At 41.7% G+C, this 19733-nt stretch overlaps 1 protein-coding gene across 1 annotated transcript in view; it reads left to right on the forward strand.

Annotated features, from left to right (window-relative positions):
- Nucleotides 1-13011, forward strand: part of SYNPO2 (synaptopodin 2) — a 123992-nt gene extending 110981 nt beyond the window's left edge. The window contains exon 5 of the mRNA XM_063135221.1: nucleotides 12299-13011. Within this exon, the coding sequence (XP_062991291.1) occupies nucleotides 12299-12862 (564 nt within the window). The 3' untranslated portion in view covers nucleotides 12863-13011. The remainder of the gene's footprint in view (nucleotides 1-12298) is intronic.
- Nucleotides 13012-19733: the final 6722 nt, after the last annotated feature.

A 19733-nucleotide genomic window follows, 5' to 3' on the forward strand; every position in this document is an offset into this window, starting at 1 on the left:
ATAGTGTCACCGAGCTTACAGGATTTCTTGATTACCATATACAGAGCATTATTGTTATTATTCAAAGTATACTGAAGTCCTTTATTCATTCACTCAACAGCCCTGTGAGGTATCTTACTGTTATTTCCAAACTACACATGGGCACTAAGATAATTTATGGCTGAGGTCATCCTGTGAGCCAAGGGCGAAGATAAGACTCCGTTACTCTTAAATCCTATTTCAGTTTTCTGTCTGAGGAATAATCATCATAGATCCTCTACATGGCTGAGTTGACATAATGGAGACTTCTTTGGATATTTGTAATAACTGATTTAAAGCTACAGTTCAGGGATCAGGATTGCTCAGTGTAAAGGTGTCATGAAAAGGTCAAAATGGTATTTATGCTAATATTGGCCTGCGTGTTCAAAAGGTAGGTGAAAACTGCTGCTAGTACTTTTTTCTGTTGGGAGTAATATGATCAAAATGCTTTAATTTTACAGTTCCCCATATAAAAATTAGGTGTTTCTTTAGAGGTGCCAGTAATAGCTACGGAAAATACAACCTCCTCCTCCTAGATCCAGTGTTTTCCCACCACCTAGCTGGTTACTACCACTTTTTAAATGAAAAGCCATACGTTGAAAACAGTACTCTCTTCCCCCACTTCTTTATGCAGCACACACTAGAGACTTCAGTTTGGGAAGACTCAATTCCTTCTCTTTAACCACCAACTGCCATGTCATGCCCACACTACTTTCCAAGAGGGTATCTGTGATGACAGATACCATTTTAAAGCCTGGAACATTTTAGCTATACTGTGATTACCATGAATAGGTAGCAAGTACAAGCCAGTAGTCCTCAGGCCAAGTTAGCAGTCAATTCCTTAACATCATCGTCGTCATCATCTATTTATAGATGTGCATAAAGTATACTGTGCATGCATAAAATGCACAAGTTTCTGCCTGCAGGTTCATCTGCAGGCCCAATTGGTAAACTAGAAAGACATTCAAAATCAAGATTGTAGCACACTGATGGCTGCTTACATGTTGCCAAAAATGCAAATGCATCACTAATAAAGAGGAAACAGATTTACGGAAAATTGCATATCCCAATGCATATGGATAGATGCATATTTAGAAATAATTGCTACATTACATATAGAAATGCAATACATCATAGTGGTGGAACCTGTGCTCAGGTGACCTGTGTGTCTCTTCAGTCTGCTGTCCAAGTACCACTGTGGATGGGTAACTTCAAGGCTCTTCCTTCTGATGGTTCTATATCTTTAAATCAGATTTGGCCTAAACAGCCAAATTTGGCCTAAACATCAAATAGAGGACTGTCCTCTGTAAAGTAGAGTACATAAGTACATTAGACACTAAACATAGAAATAAACAATCACATATGGCTTAGTCAAGACTTAAGAGCTTCCTGTGTGGTGACACTAACTTCATGAAGCACTTAGAATCATATAATTGTGGAGTTGGGTGGGACCACAAGGATCATCTAGTCCAACCCTCTGCAGTGTGCAGGAAAACCAATTAAGCCATCCATGAGAGGTGGCTGTCCAGAATCTTCTTAAAAACCTTCAGTAATTGAGAATTCACAACCTCCATAGATAGATTGTTTCATTCTTGTACAAATCTTACCGTTAGGAACTTGAGTATCTGTTGGTTCTAGTCACATAACAAGCATGAAAAACCACAGAGGGGGATGGCACCACTTGAGTCACTACATAAACAGAGGCTACAAACAACTAGTTATTCATGTGGTAAGATGCCCTAATTAAGTGACAAGTTTGCAGTAAACAATCTGTTTCTGTTACAATGCCTGTATTTTGGCTAAAGAAACAAGTGGATGAAATGAACCATGGCCCAGTTTGTGATGGGAATGGATGCATGGACAGATGGATGGATGGATGGATGAATGGATGGCTGGATGGTTTGAGGTCCACTATACAAGCAATACAAAACCAAATAGGGAGCATCAACAATGACAACGACAACAGAGAAATAAAACTGAATTGGTTAATCAATCTTAACTCTACAGCAGGGATGAAGAACCTTTTTCAATGCAAGGTCCACATTCATTTCTGGGGAGCTACAAAAAGTAACTGGGACCAAAGCAATATTCTCTATTTTCCCTTCCTCAGTGCACAGAGGAGAAAATGCAGTGATCTTTACCTGCATCATCAGATCTCTGCAGAAAAGGGGCAGGTGAGGAAGGAAGACAGTGAGGGTGCACGGCCTGGTGGAGATTGCTGGCAGCCTGTATGCTGAAGTCTCCACAACACTGTTCTAAAGCTTTAGATTCTATGTGTGCTTTGAAACTGGTTTCTTTTAGTGTTTAATCTGGGTTGTTAGAGGTGGCTTTTCTTGAGAGACTGGAACATTTTCATTTTTAACATCCGCTTTGTATCTGTTATCTCATGTGGTGGGACTAATCCGTTGGTTGTTGTAAAGCCATTACTCATGTGTGTCCTTGATGGGTAGAAGAGCTGGTCATAATGATGGTCCATAGAGTGTTGTGTTAAAAGGAATAGTAAAATTGTATTAGGGAGTGGACTGAATTGTGTATGTGTTTGAGAGCATGGTTTTCATGCTCCGGAAGATCAATGGCTTGATTTGGAGAATACTGGCATAGACATATATATGCTTGTGGATATGTATTTAATGGCTGTAGTTTAGGATTACATGCATGAGCCTCAGGCTTGTGCATTCCCCAGTTTCCTGTCCTCCAGCAAAGCCACGAGGAAACTGGTTCCAATATTTGGTTCCCTTTTCCACTAATTGTGGTTTGTTGCTGTGTCCAAATTCAGACCATCTGTGATTAGTGTTAACACTTGTTTATGGGGGGGGAGCCAACCCTGATTTGTTTCAATAAACTATAGTTAACAATAGCCAGTTCCCACTTTGGACATAACAACAAACTATGGTTAACTGAACATGGGATGTTTCATGGCCATAAAAGATGAGGAGAGGGCAGAACATAAGACTAAAGTTCATGCACACAACACTAAACTATGGTTTTGTGTTTGATGTGAACCTGGCTAGTGCCATAACACTCTGATGTTTGCAAATCTGTGGATTCTGAGCATTCAGTGACAATTTCTTTTTCATTTTCCTGTTGTATTTTGACTGACAATAAATTATCATTGCAGAATAACAATTCTTTTTTAAAAAAAATAGCTTAAGAATCATGCAAGACTTAATTATAAATATTTGAACTGACAAACTGCCGTTGATTTGTAGTCAACTCCAAAGTAGTGACAGGCTCATAAACTGCACCTGTTATCAAATGTCTTTAATGTCTTGTTCGAGTGAAATCATTCAAGTGTGATATTATGCTTGGTCTCCAGAAGGTGGTAGTAGTGAATCTGTTTTTATTATAGAAAATAGGCTGTTAGTTTATTTATTTTCTTGAAAAGGAGATGTGAATAGGAAGTGAGTAATGCTGACTTTTTGTGAACTGCATTTATACTTATTAGAAAGTTCATGGCAGGATCTACACTACTGCTTTAAAATGTTTTATAGCAACTGCTGGGGCCCAGGACACACTACCAAAGGACAAACCAAATTCAAACAATAGCTTTAAATGGTTAATGATGTAGTTTGGAGACAACACTAAACTATGTGCTTCCCCACCCTGCCCTCTTCAGTGCAGCCATGAGGAGGAAACTGCATGCTTTTAGTTCCATTTTGAATCAACTGTGATTTAATATTAGATCCAAAACTGTGCTTAAGCTTATCTATTGTTTAGAGAAACAAACCAGGGTTCTATACCATGGTTTGAAATTAAGTTGTTTCCCTAAACCATAGTTAAAATTAAGCATGGTCCAGGTTCAGAGATAATGATAAACCATGGTTTAAAAAAGAAGTAAAAGCTTCAAATCTCCTTCTTGTGGCTGTTGCGGAGGAGGAGAGGTGAGGAAGAACCTCCAAATCTGAGGCTCATTCACATAATGCTAAGTTTAGTATTATGTCCAAACAAGGCCATCGAGTAGACAAAGGTATGACAACAAGCTGTCTGTCTTGTGGGTAAACTTTCATGTCCAATGACATATCTTATCACAGATAAGAATAGGGAAATTCTTGTATGCTTCTAAGACTCCTAATTATTCACCAAGAATCACTAAGGCCACAGCTAGACCTAAGGTTTATCCTGGGATCATCCAGGGTTCGCCCCTGCCTGAGCACTGGATCCCCTGTGTGTCACCTAGATGAACAGGTTTGACCCCTGGACGATCCAGGGATAAACCTTAGGTCTAGCTATGGCCTAAGACTCCTAATTGTTCGCCAAGAATAACTTTTCCACTATTAAAAGTTGCAGCCCATCTTATCTCTCGTACTTCAAGTTGCCAGCTTTTTAACCAGCCCTTGCTGCTGGGCTTTTGAGGGTTGTCTTGATCCCAGCATGGAGACAAATGCTAATTGATACAGAATATGCTTCTGTCTAAGGCACAGCTACCAAGGTCAGTTGAAAAACTAGCTGCAGCTCCTTGTTTTCTCTTGTCCATCCTTGGATGACAACTCATTCCAATAAATCCATTTAAAAGAGCTGTTGTATACATTCATAACCACACTCCTGCATACAGATAGTCTATGCTCAGGGAAATTTCCACACTTATGACAAATCAGGTCAACAATGAAGATATGAATCTAGGTATCTGACTTCAGGCCAGATTGAAGATGGTTCACATTCACAAGACTTCTTCAGCAGGGTATGTTAGCAAAATGACCGTAAGAGCTTCCTTTCCATGGGTGATATACTAAAAATGTGCAAGGAAAGCTAATGATTGCTGCTGTTGTTGTTGTAATGGTATCCTCAAAAGGCAAAGTAGAGACAAAATCAGGGCAGCAATTTACCAGGAACGGGTATTAGAAATAGCGATTGACTGGAGGGTATGTATGTCATCTTGCTTTTTAAAAATCTCTTTTCCCCCTCCCACCCAGATTAGAAGGATTCCTGGTCTTTCTGATGGTAATCTGTGCTGCCAGATGAGGGAGCTCCACATGGGGAAACCAGGGGGAAACCATACTTAAGTGTAATTGAAGTTACAGTCTTTATAGCTGATACAGAAGCAGAGCCCAGGGGGCTGTCTTCACAGTGCCTGGGTTGGCACAGCCTCCCTCCTCAACCCCAAGCTTTCTCTCACCCAAGGTGGTGTCGGGTAGTTCCAACACCGAAGAGGAAGTGCAGGGTTTGTGGGTGGCCAGCTGGGTCCTGTAGCCACTCCCATGCTCTTCCTGGTGGAAAACAACCAATCCCTGGTTACCTTCCACCAGGCTCTGCCCCCAGGTTGGCTCTGGATTGGCGGCAGAGTGACGTTACACAATGGAAGCATCATGTTGTTGTCGTTCCCTTTAAAGAAGTTGAGGTAAACCCTCAACGTTTTCAAAATGCATCATTGCGGGGAAGCCCCGCGGTGGCTGCGAACCTGCGCCTGCGTCATCTAACCATTGAGGTGTAGATCCACAGCCACCATAGGGTTCTCCCCACATGTGGACAGCCCCCAGTACTTACTTTCCCCCATCCCCTAGTTCTTTAATCCTGCCTACCATTCTGGGCTCACAGTGCCTCCATCCTCAGAGCAGCTCCATGACCTGTCTCCATACTTTGTCCACCAGGGGCTCTTCTCTTCTCCTGCTCTCTCTCCAGAGCCTTCCTGCTCCCACACGTTCCCTCTTCCTCCAGTATCAGGTTTTGGCACATGGCTGGGCTGCCATAGTCTAAGCATTCCTCAACACTGTGGCCTGCTGGGAGAGTTCCATCATCCCAGGGGCCAAGCCTGCTCCTCTGACTCTGGTTCTCTCTCTTCTTCCTTCTGTCTCCTGCTAACAACAAACTGCCTCTGTCCATACATTGGTTTCATCCTTTATCCTGTACAATCCCTGGTTCTGCACTTAGCCCCATTCCTTCTGAGTATTTAGCCTTTCCTTTCCTTTCCTGAACTGTAACCTGTCCGTGGATCTCCTACAAGTCCTCCAGTGCCCTCCCCCATCCCGCTGGACTGGGGCCTCTCCCACCTGTTGCCTGCAATGATAGGCTTCTTTTTATCTTTTTTTTTCTTGCATTGATCCTTGGCACTGAGGAGCAGATCAGAGTGAGAAAAAGCAAGGGCATTTCTTTTACGGGTTGTGGTTATCTAATTTTCTACTGTTAGAAGACTACGCTAGGCAAGAAAGCAATGTACATGCAGTGGGCTTTACAAACGTAGCCAAGTATCCTCTCCAAATCTTCCAGAGAAGAGAAAGTGATTCAAAATTACCCCAGCCATTGTGATAAGCAATTCATTCTAGCATGGCTGGTATAGATCCTGTATTAACTGCCATATCCAAGTTGGACTGACTTTACCAGCAAAGAATCTAGCAAAGGCAGGAAGTAAGGGAAACAGAGCAGGATAAACTCTGCAGGATAATTACAAATATACTATGCAAGTGGGCCTTCCATGTGAATACCCAATTCAGTGGAGGCCCAGCTTGTGCTATACAAACAAGGCTTCTGCATAATTGGGTGTTTGCATGGAACACCCACATGACACACCAACTGCATGAACGTGGACAATGTTACGTTATCTACTACACACATCTGAAATAACCATGTTCTTTATCAGAAAAGGGAAAAGTAGGAAATTAATTCTCGCCTAGCATTCTGACTTGAAGCATTATACAATCATAGCTCTGGGTTGGTGCAACAGAACAACAGAAACATTGCACTGACCATCATGTCATACTGTATGACCATCATGTCATACTGACCTCGCATTATGTTTCTGCTGCAGTGTTGTGCCAACACAGAGCTAAAGTTGTGTAATGTCATTAAGTCAGAATGCTTGACGGTGGTTAATTTCCTATATTTAATTTTGAGGCTTTCCACAACCTGCTATTTCAAATAATGCATTTTCAACTCATCCATTTCCCCCCTTTCTTCCATAGCTGCAAATGGAGAAAAGGACCAGAGATGACACTCCACTTGGGTTACAACAATTCTTTTAAGCTTTCACCCTCCCCCCTTCTGCATATGCTTATTACTTAACTGTCCTTTATATTCAGTCTAACTTCCTAGCAGAGATCAACCATTAAAGAAAACTAGTCCTGGATTTTCATAGCCACTTCCCCCCTTGCTGTCACTTCATGCTAGGAAAAAATTGTTTGGTCTTATTTTTTATACGAACCTACCCAGCTTGCACCTCCTGGATGTATATGCAAACCGAAACACACTTGTGCACTGAAAGTTGCACTTTTCACAATTTTGCGATGCAATTCGCAAGTCAAAATATTGTGCACAAAAATATGCATATTAAAGAAAAGTGGATACAAAAGTCACTTGTAAAAAGTGTGCACACTACGAACAGTGCGTACAAAAGTGTGTATATTAGGAGAAATGCACACAGCAATGAACATGGATATTTGTGTGTACTTGTTGTTGTTGTTGTTGTTGCCAAATTCACAAACTGATATGGAAAAGTGCTAAAATGACCTTACGGTTGAGAAAACAAGAAATTGAACAAAATCTGATCTGTCCAACCCCCTTCATGCTATGTTAATCTTGAGCATAGCAGCCTATTGCAGATTTGATTTTTGGTGCTTTCCAGTTGCTTGCAATCTTAATATTAGGTGAATCATTTGTGAGATCAGGATACACAAACTGCCCTTAGGTGACTGATAAAAATCAACTCATGTTGACAAAAATAGTCAAATTCACCACGGCAATAGATATTTATATAACATCTCCTTTAAAATAATTGCCATAAACTTTACCTGCAATTTGCTCATATATTCTTGATATTTGTGGTTTATACTCACAGGAACAAACACACTGGCCAGTATTCAGAGAAATAGGAATCTCTGGACTCTGTCAAGCAAAATTTAAGCAGAAGAAGGAAGACACCAAGGCTACACTTTTTGCCTTGTAATTTAACCTGCCTTTGAAGGAGAGGGCCCTACGTGATCATCTGCCTGTAAAGACCTTTCACAAGTTTGTACATTTGGGGGAAAGGCAGTGCCTCTGAACAGCAGTGGATTAATGCACTTATGACTGAGGAACTTTAAAGTAAATTTAGTATGCCATGAGTACACTAGAAAGTACACAACAGGGTGATTTATGACTTAAGTCTATCTAGTACACAATGATTAATAAAACTCCAGTTTCATACACTATCTGGTGTCATACCAGGATAAATATAGAGGAATTCACCAAGATGAGTTTATTTCCTGCAGTAAAACTATATTTCATGGCATTATCCACTGTATTCTCTTCGCTCACTAAGAAAAAGCAGTTGCAATATTGGCTACAATAAGCGTGCTCTTAGAAAGAAATGGAAAGTGCTCGCCAAGATTTCCAGTGAATTCAGTGTAGTTAAAACTATTTGGCTTGCACTAACATATCTAGCATTTGTCTTATACTAACATTTCTAGCTTTTCTTCAAATCTACAGATGTGAAAAAATATATCCTGTGTGACAACGTCATAAGTGTGTCAAGAACTGGTGGCCCATAGGCCTGGACTCCCTCCCCCACCTTCTCACACGGAAACATATCTCCCCTGCCGTGCCGCATATCACCATATTCTCTCTCCCTGCGAAAGAGGCATTGTTTTTCTTCCTCTTGTGTGTGTGTGTGGGTGATTTGGAGAATTCCACATACCGTTTTTAAGTGTAGCTGGTTGCTGAGGGGCCTTCTTCCTATTTTTTTAGTTGTTTTTTTTTTAAAAAAAACCCAACAACAACAACACCCCTTCCTCCAGCATTTTCAGGCGCCCACCAATTCTTAGTGAATGCCTATTGGAGACCATGTGTCCTCGACTTCTCCAATAAGCATTCAGGAAGAACTTCTGGGCTCCTGAAAATGCTGCGGGTGTTTTTTTTAAAAATAGATAGAAAGAAAGAACAACAACTGGCTACATTTAAAAAGGTATGTGGAGATCCTGTTCCTTTCCCCAAGGAGAAAAGTCTCTGGAAAATCTCACCTCTCTCAGCCTCCTATGCCTGTGTTTTCATTTTCTCACACCCTCAACAAAATGCCGAAAATAGAATGGTCAAAATTTTCAGCACAGAACTAATTTACGCCTCCCCTACTAGCATGCTGTGATCTTGGTACCAGTCATCTGGACAACAGGGAGGGGCAAAGTGCATCACCTGGGCAGTGGGGAGTGGCCTTACAGGCAGCATAGAAGTTAGCCAAAGGTTGTGTGTGGCTGAAAACCTGCCTGTAGGTGCTTTAATCAGTGATGGTTGTGTCTGAAGAAAGACTGAGAAAATATACAACTGTTGGGCCAAATCCATTGGGACGGTCTCCCACTGACATAAATAAGACTTTTAGAAAAGTTCCCATTCATTACAACGGAATGTGCTCAGACGTTCTGACAGTATTGTACTTGTTCTTTTCTGATGGTATGTTCTTCGTCAATATGTGCCTTAAATGTACCATATAAATGGCCTCCTATCACTACATTAATGGCAGGAGAAAATGTTTTTATTATGATTTGTTCTTTGTAAAATAGATTACTATTCATTTCCTAATTCATGAAATTCCTAGAGATTATTTTGGTCCCCCAATAATGTATGCTTTGTTTGTTTTTATTCAATTAAAAGATTGATTTCATTGCATAGCTAAAGAATACACCTTTTTTTAAAAGTAGCATTTCCCCCCTGGTCACAAACTATTCAAATGAACCATTTATTCCTCTTTTTTCCCACATGGCCAAAATGACCTTCAATTTCAGTGTGAAAGAAAAGCCAATGACAATTGCTGAGTGCATCAAGCTAATAGTTTTCAATCTCTGGTTTCCTGTTGACAAAAGAGGATTTTGATAGGAGTGCATGGCCTTCTATGTATGGATTGCTGTTGGGATGCAGATTTAACATTTTTTCATCATTTAGTTCTTTGGTTCACATTATTCCCTTAAATTAGCTGCAGCTCAGTGGCATCACATTAGCAATCTATTTCTACACACATAGACCTAGGGCTTATCTACACCAAGCAGGATATTCCACTATGAAAGTCGTATATAAAAGGCAGGAACCACACTACTGCTTTATAGTGGTACTCAAGTACACTGACAACTGTTGGGGCCCATTGACACATACCATATACTGCTTTCATAGTGTTAAATCCTGCTTGGTGTAGATGTGTCATGGGCCCCAACATTTCTCAGTGCACTTCAGTACTACTATAAAGCAGTAGTGTAGATCCTGCAGTACACTTCAATACTGCTATAAAGCAGTAGTGTGGCTACTGCCTTTTATATACCGCTTTCATAGTGGAATATCCTGTTTAGTGTAGATGAGCCCCTAGTTTGCATGGACACGGACAAGTTGTGGTGGGATGGGTGATGATGCAAATCGTGACCAGCAGGCATCGCAGCTTTAGAAAGCCACCATGGCTTATTTAGTTCATGATGACCATGTGGACAAGGCCATTGGCTTGGACCCTAAGTTCCCACCTCCCTTTCATGCTCCCCCCCAAAAAACAACTCCTGAGGGATGTGTGACCCTTAGACATGACATGGGAAGTGGCATGAAGGGCTGCAGCAGAAAAGTGGAATCCATTAAAACCAGGGGCTCCTGCCTTGCATGAGTGGAATTGACTTCTGTTTAGCATCTTTGGATCCAAACCATTTACTTGGAAGCAAATGCCAGTGGTCTCAATGGAACCTTTAGGCACATGTGTGTGCTTAGGATGATGCAATTCACGCATTTAAGGTGGAAATTGTTTATTTCACTCCATCCCATGTGCCCTAAAGAGACCTCTCTGTACAGCTGAGTAGACTCATACAAATAGCCTAATACGATAGGCAGCGTTTGTGAGGAAAGGGTATGGGGTCTATGAATGAATGAAGGCTGCTGTGGCAGAAGCTTTTGCCATGCAAAAGTGTTTATGAATGAAAGTGCTCATTTCCGAAGTAGATTAGGATTTGTGAAAAATGAATGGATTACTCCTGTAAATGGGTCAGAGTGTTCTGAAATTATGAGGACACAGCTTGTTTTTTTTTAAAGGAGCAGGGTTAAACAGTGTATCATAATGGTGGGAGATGAATGTTTCCAATTAGGATAGTTCCATTGGTTTAGTTTTCATCCGGGTCCCTTCCTAATTGTATTAAATCTAACCATTTAGCAAAAAAAAAAAAAGGTATTTTGAATGAGGGACAAACATTATTCCTCTCTTGAACATAATAGTTTATAGTGAACAGCTAACACACAGTGGAACACATTGGCAGAAGACACAAATTACTTCAAAGAGTATACATCATCACCTTTTTTCTTTCAACAGTGAATAAGGCTTACAAACTACCAGGAACTGCCTGCACTAGCTCCCATGAAACAAATAGAAAATGCATCAGAAGCTATGATTAGTAGACTGGAATTATTCTCTTTAGAAGAGTATGATTCAGATTCACAGGCAAGAAGAAATAACTATGCAGCATACCATGAGTTGACTTCTTCACAGCTCTCTCTCTGTCAATATCTAATTTACCGGCTATCCCTCTCTGTCCATCAAAATTAACAAGCATAAAAGATGAGTCACAGGACTCACTCTTCAGGCATGCACCGGCTACCTAAATACATCTCGATTGCTTTTGGCTAGCCCACTTGGCTACCCTCCCCCCTCTCCCGAAAGGAACTGACCTGTTAGTCACTTAGAAGTCTGTCTCCCTAAATCTGCATTCCTTGACTGCCTGAGAATATTTGTTTCTGCTTGTCTTTTACACTCTCTTTTGATTCTGCACCTTTCCCTAAATTCCATCACAGTTGTGTTTTTTCTTTGCTCTGGTATTCTTGGGTTCAGTACTATGCTAACTGCTGTAGAATTGGGGGGGATCTACACTATTGCTTTTAAAGCACTTTAAAGCACTTTGAAAACGTTTTGAAACCTGTATATGCAGTGTGTCCTGGGCCCCAACAGTTGTCAAAACTGTTATAAAGCGCTTTAAAGCGCTTTAAAGCAGTAGTGTAGATCCCCCCGTGATCTTATTTTGCTTCCTGCCTGAACTTGATTATGCCACAGAATTGATCCTGGAAAAATTGTGGCCACCATTCAGGCCGGCTGTTGCTTTTTACAGCTTTCTTGAGCTTAATTAGATGAACTGCTCAAAATTTCATTGGGGAAGAAATAGTTTTATCAGAATTTTCCAGCAAATGTTCACCTGTTTTGGTTTGTCTTAGATCATTTCTCATCATATGCTCTTTGTATAAAGTTGGGGAGCTACTTATTTTATAGCACATTATTACAAATATAGATTAATAGACTACCTGCCTTAATTTTAAAATCTTTGTCATTGCTAATCAGTGAATACAATTATATTTGAGGTTTTGTTATTTCTAGGAAAGAGGCTATGAACAATCTTTATCAGTCCCTGGATGGGTTTCTTCGCGATCCATGTCACCGATTTCTCCTGTGATGTTCCAAGCTGCTCCTGATTATTTTAGCAAACCATCTTCAGTGGTTGACAAGCCTGGGAAGAGGTTGACGCCTTGGGAAGCAGCAGCAAAGTCCCCTCTAGGACTTGTGGATGATGCCTTTGGGCCCCAAACCATGGAAGAGTCAATTGTAGCAAATGTGGTGTCAGCTGCTCGCAGGAAAACATTACCTGCACCACCAGATGACTGGAAACAAAAAGTGGCCTACGAGCATCCAGCCCCAAGCGCCCATGCTAAATTAGCATCATTTGGAAGGAGCCATTCGGCCGCCATATTCCCTGCAAAGAGCACAATGTCTGCTCCTAGCTCCAGTGTCCATTGCGGCTCTCGCCTGCAGCATGCATACTATGGCCAACGTGCCCGAACTGATCCTGACATGGTCTCCATGGATTCCAGGTCTGATTACTGCTTGTCAATAGCTGACTCCAATTATAATCCACATCCAAAGGGATGGAGACGCCAAACATGAAAAGCAGAAGACATTATCTCAGTTTCCCTTCTTGCAATACTACAAGTCTTAGATTCTAGGCTTAATTAAACATGGGGCGAAGTCTCCTGTGTGGATAGATGTTTTCTGGCCTGACTATACCTCGACTAAAGAGGTCAAGAGTTATCTAAAATGGAGTGTGGTGACCATAATATGTCTAGATTTTGATCCCTGTGTTTGAAGTTTCTCTTTGTCTTTTAGTGTGTGTGTATATGCATGTGTTAAGAAGTCATATTTGTGTAAGAACAACATTATTTTTAGCTGGGAAGCTGGCACATACAAAATGAAGTGCTGCCCAAAGTGCTGTTCAAAAAGTGTTTTTCAATACTTAAGACATTTTTGTAAAACACAGGACATTTTGGAAGCAGTTTCAAAGGTTTTAGAACGCAGCTCACATCTCAGCCTTGTACTTCGCTTCATAAGCAAGTTACTGTGCTTTTAGTCTTACTAGTTGCTTTCTGGGAAATGAGTGTTTTGTGATTGGACATGACCACCAATGCAGCCATTTTATGGATGGGCACCTCCCCTTTCCATGGCAGCCGTTTTGTGAGCACCCATGACACTCCCTCAAAATTCCAAAAGTGCCTATTGACTCAAAGAGATTGGGAGCCCCTGAATTAAGCCAATAACCTGTCCAAAGAAGGGGATAAGACTGAAGAGGAAAGCCTCTGAGCACTGTATGTGTGCCAATGGAAAAGTGAAGGGAGAAAGGACAGAGAAAAACTCACACTAGCTCCTGTAGGGAAGTATAGCTATAGCAATATTTCTTTTTTCATTATTACCCAGATGTTGGGGGTCCCCAGGGGGTCCAATCCAGAGTTTAATAACCCCCTACCCTATCCCATACTATGTTCCCAATCTGGATTGGTCCTCCTGCACCTTCTCTAGAATAATAATAATAATAATAATAATAATAATAATAATAATAATAATAATAATAATACAACATAGCTGCTCGACACAAATTTAAAGTAAGGTCTGTTTGAGCCCTTAGGTTCTTGTTGAGTTCTAATGCATATTGGCTATTCCTAGACACTTTGAGAATGGAATCTTTGGGCCTTGCTAGACCTACCTGATAATCTGTGTGGGAGGAGGGGCCAGGCCGCGCTAGAAGTAGCGCGGCCTGTAGGCCCCGTCCACACGTAAGACGCGACGGGGCCGAGGGAAGCCCCATCACGTCCTACATTTTTATTTTTATTTTGCCTTAAAGGGCCATGTGCGCAGGAGCACACCAACGGAACAGTAAGTGTTTTTGTTTTTAAAAATAAAGAGTTCCCCGCTCCCCCTGCCCCTGATTTCCCGCCCCACAATGCCTGATGCCCCCCCACCCACTCGCTCACTGTCCTCCCCCCTGCTCGCCATGCCCATCCCCGCTCGCCATGCCCATCCCCGCTCGCCATGCCCATCCCCCATCCCTGCTCACCATGCCCGTCCCCCATCTGCCATGCCCGTCCCCCGTCCCCGCTCGCCATGCCCGTCCCCCCTCCACCATGCCCTTCCCCGCTCACCATGCCCTGGCCCCGTTCTTCTTCACACACACCCCGTCCGCCATGCCCTGGCCCCGTTCTTCTCCCCCCCATCCTCCATGTCTGATGCCCCCCCTGCCCACTCGCCATGCCCACCCGATCACCCACCTGCTATGTCCGATGCCCCCTCTGCGCCCCCCTGTCTGTGATCTCCCCACCCTGGCTCCGCTCTTCCCCCCATCTCTCCTGCCAGGTCCGCTCTTTTCCCCGGCTTCCCTCTCCCCCCCGTGATTCCCCCCACCAGCTCGATGGGCACAGCGCTCCTATGGAATGCTGTGCCCAGTGCGTGGCTTCTCCCGGCTACTCGCAAGTAAGCGAGCAGCCGAGAAAAGCCACGGAAGTCGCTCGACCTTCCGCAGCCCCGGCCTCAGCCCGGGGCTGCAGAAAAGCTGGGCCGTAAGCAGATCCGCTTATCCCAGGTCAAGGGAGGACTTAGCCCGGCCTGACCCTGGGATCCCCTGTGCGTCATCTGGATGCACAGCAGGGAGCCCGGGCCTCACACCGGGCTAACTCCTCATCTAGCAACGGCCTTTGTTTCTATAAGATTCTGGCATTCACTACATGGTAACTTTCCTTACTATGTTAGGAGATATTCAAGTTACCCAGAAAAATAATTAAAATGCTTGTCATCATATCCAATAGATTTCAATACTTAAAACCATTTTTGTAATTCTTGGGACATTTTTGGAAGCAGTTTCAAAGGTTTTTAAATATGTACAGGTTAGCCGGACAAAGAGAAACCATCAAGTCTCTTCAGCTGACCAGTAAACATGGTAGGCAAGTCTAAAGAGCAGATGTTTGAAGGTTGTGGGGGAGGTCTAGAATATGAAGCAATTATTCCTAGCATTTGAACACAGCAGAGAAGAAGATGACCTCAACATGATAGATAATGTAAGTGGAAGGCAATGGTTTAGATTTCATTTGAAGTGAGTAGGAGGCACATGTTGCAACCAGTTGTGAAACATGCAAGTCTGTTTGAGGCTTGAGAAGTTGCACTTGTTTGTGAAATATTTTCCTTGTTAATCATCCAGTGGACCACATTCTACTGTGTTCCCTAGTAGATGAGTAATTGTCATCAAACTTTTGACAAAGTAGTAAGAGTTAAAAAAAAATACAGAGTAAGAATGAATCAAATTGTAGGAAGTACAGTTTGTATAGAAGTAGGTTTATGATACGTGTTCAATGGTTTGAGTCCAGTTTAAGTTAATTCCTGTGAAGAGACATACATGAAAACATTTTGAATGGATTTAAGCGAAGCACTTGGTTTTTTAGCCAGTTGTGTTGTACAGATATCAGCAGGGCTAACATGTATTTATTAATTTATTTATTAAGCTGCATCTAATACCACTGAAATCAACTCCACACAGGAAGGACAAATGATCCAGTTTTCAAATTTCATTATCGTGACTTAACGTCCCATTTGAGAGATATGTCTGTTCTGATCCTACTGTAAGCATACTGACTCAAGGTATAATTTATTTTCCACTGAAGTCAATGGAACTTGCTTCCACGAAAATGTATTTGAAATGGGTGTGTCAGTATACTGAAGCCTGTATTATGTCCCAAGTGATCAGGTAAGGTTTCTGTTTTGACATTTTCTGCTTTTCCATTTGGACCGCAATTATAATGAGCTTCCTGAAAATAAGAATGTTGCCAAATGTAGCTGTAGGGAAATTATTTTCTGTTTCTCAGTACTGAAAAAGAACTGTGTATATTTTCTTTGTAACTGTGTGAAACTCAACGCAGCATTGATAAAAGCATGAAATAATATCCAATCACAATGTAGATATTGAGAGCTTTAAATAATTTTCCCATCACAAGATGATTCCTGTAAAGGAATGCAAATATTGTGTGTGTGTTCATGTGTTAGGCATGCCCTGTGTTCCCTGAGACCTGTGAGAATGACTCTGATGGTTGTCATTTATGAGTCCACCATAACACATGATACAACAACATCAGAGGAGTGTCATGAGATGATCAGGGGGTTGTGTTTGTCGAGGCACCATGTGATGGAACTCATTTGAAATGTTTCAAACACATTGCCCCATTTATCTCAATAGAGCCACTCTGACTACTCTGTGGTTTGAGGCCTTAAACCCACCAGATTCAATGGGAGCTTTTGCTTCTCTTAGGCTAAGACCTTCAAAATTAATCATATCTCTAAGACATTAGACAGACTATGCTAAGAGACAAGGCCATGACATGAAATTCTGCTTGGAAAAACCTGGGCCTAGAAATAGTTCTATTGTGAGTCAAACCAGTTCAAATTTAAACAGGGAGTTAAAAATCCAGTTTTCTTTTGCCTTGGTTCAGGTTCAATATGGTATGTTTTTCATGCTCAGTTGGGTTTACCGTTAAACACACACACACACACACACACACACACACACACACACACACACACGCACGCACACACACACACTGAGCTCAGTCCAGAGAAAGTCGAGGGTACTATGACTGAAATCAAAGCAGTATAATCATGCCTAATTTTATCTAAGTACATTTACACAGAAGAACAGATCCCTCTAAGGCTGCAGTCCTAAGCACACTTCCCTGGAACGGTGGCCCTGTCTACACCTAGGGGTGTAGAGGGAGGGAGGGAGGAGGATCACAGACTTACCTGCTTCTGAGATACTCTCTCGGCATCCAAATGGAATCATGACATCCCAGAAGGGAAGACGGAATGTGAGTAAAAACGAACAAATAAAAAGCCCCAACCCCGCTCCCCCCTCAATGTCCCTGGACTCCCCACTCCCCCAGCCTGGCTCATTCCCTCTGCTAACCCTTGCTACTCGCAGGGAGGAGGGAAGAAGCCGGTGACGCACACCCACACTGCCCATGGTCCTCGGGATCATCCCAGGACCGTGGGAAAAATCAGGATAATTGGAGAATCAATTATCCCGGGACAATGGAGGGGTCATCCCTGCCCACTCCTGGGATCCCCTGTGCAACATTTGGACACACAGGGATGACCCCTGGAAAAAATCCATGGTGTAGAAAGGGCCTAAGTCCCATGGAACTCTATGGAACTTACTTACAAGGTCGCAATAAGGTTGCAACTGTACATGTAACATTGCATAAGCAGAAGTACTTTTCATACTGATGAATGCTTATTAATAATTTCCACTACTAACTGGATTTTTATGACCAATTCCCATCCAGCCTTTTAGTTTTTGTGGAATAGCAACTAGGGTGACCACCTTCTTTTTTCACCCATGGCAGAAATTCTGAGCAACAGAATTCTGTGCAACAGATGGAAATTGGGGAAGTTGAAGTTCTTTTGAAAATCCAAATGGTGGGGGTTTAGAAGACGCCCGTTGCATGTCCTCCACACCCACACACCATCTGTCTCCAATACTTGATCCATGAAAAAGTAAAACAAAGGAAACAAGGGTGGAGATTTTAAGGTTTGCACACAATATACTCCTAACATATCTGCTAAGCCTACAAGCAAAAAAATAAGATGCTTCGTACTGCTTTGCCTTAAGGCTAAAGAGTAAATTTATTTATTTTATTTTTCTGGTCTGAAAAGTCTAATCTAGATAGACTCACTGCACTTGCTGGCAAAGAACATGCAAAGATGTCTGTATGCTTTTTTTAAAAAAAAAATACTGTGTAGAGGGAATGGTCTATGATCTAGGAGCTCAGGTTTTGCAAGGTTCCTTTTAAAGAAAACAGCAAGCTTTTACAATGTGCACTGTTCTAAATCACGTAAGCTCAGCTTCTTTTAATTGCCAATATATTGTCTAGGAAAACTTAGTAAACAAAGACATATGATAGCAGCTTTTAGATTAAACTGGTGGAACAAAAGCAACGTTTCAGGAGATCAGATTAGAAAGTGGAAAGTCTGAGATCTGTCTCAAAACCGGTAGTGAGTCTCACTTAAAGAGTTGACAGGTGTGAATATGTTTAGTGGCTCATGGCCTGTCCTGATGGTATACTTATCACTTTGATGGCGTAATACGCTGTGAATGGCCATGAAATTACTGCCTTGTGAGTGGCCATGAAATCGATATAGAAGTCTGCCTACATGAAGTTGATACACATTTTCCCTGTTACAATAAAAGCCAAGGACCCAAAAGAGAACTAATAATGTTGATAACATAAAGGAAGTTTTTGGGAAGTTGGCAGAACTTAAAAAGTGGGAAATTAATGTATATTTATGGCACTGCTGTATGGAAAAATAGAAACAGTTTCTTAAAATTAATGTAAGATCCCACCTGCATTCATTCACTCATTGATTCAGCTATAACTCAGAAGGAACATCAGGAAAGGAAAAATAGCTAATATTTCAATACACACTATGTCATGCTTGGGAACCACTATTCAGCATCCTTTTCCTTCACTTGCACTATACACTTTTTTCCAGCCCCTCTCCTGGGGAAATATATTTTATTGAGATAGATACGTGTGAGTTTTGTATGAGTTCTAAACAGTCACCCAAGTACTTCTTACTTCTTCTACTTGTGTGTAATGGGACAGATCTTATAATCTAATGAAGAAAATACTCCAGCAGTATTCAAGTAGCTATTGTACATCCTAACAAATTCTTATGCCCCAAAGGTTTTGGCGTAAAGATGCCAGAGAGTCTAAATATGCGAGTGTTACTGAAAGTTATGGTCCTGTATTTATATTAGAAGGGAGATAGCATACTTTTGTGTTTATTTTCATTAGCTTCAGTGCTAGTTAATACCTATTACTACAGCCTTTGCATAACAGGTTAACATTTATACTCTAATTAAGTAACTGTATTTTCACTTTCACCAGCTGTTAGGTTGACAGGGAAGGACACTTTGTTAGAATGCATGGTAGAGAGATATAAATTGTATCATTTAATAAAATGATTTGACCAATCAGATGGAAGACTTAATTTTTTTACTCCCCATTCGTGTTTCCCTGGACATTATTTGAATCATCAAAATAAAGCATAATCTCTCAGTCTGCACCGCTCTGTATTTCTCAATCTGTGACCCCCAGCTTCCATCATCTTAAATAAATGTTGGGTCCCATGGCAACATATCTCATAGGGCAAGTTTCATTTAAGGACTTGAAAAATTGCAGAATGTAACAGCTTCTGCAGTGTTACCAACACAGTTTTGATCTCCTCCCTGCAACTTTCAGGGGTGGCATATGGTATGTGCCAATGGGCCCCAACAGTTGTCAGTGCACTTCGATACTGCTATAAAGCAATAGTGTGGCTACTGCCTTTTATATACCGCTTTCATGCTGCTTTCATAGTGCAATACCCTGCTTGGTGTTGATTAGGCCCTGGATTTTTGCAGAGTTTTTCTACATAAAATCAGAGGCCTGTATCTGAAAGGCCCTAG

The sequence above is a fragment of the Elgaria multicarinata genome, chromosome 10 (genome assembly GCF_023053635.1).
Source record: "Elgaria multicarinata webbii isolate HBS135686 ecotype San Diego chromosome 10, rElgMul1.1.pri, whole genome shotgun sequence".
Taxonomy (NCBI): Eukaryota; Metazoa; Chordata; class Lepidosauria; order Squamata; family Anguidae; genus Elgaria; species Elgaria multicarinata.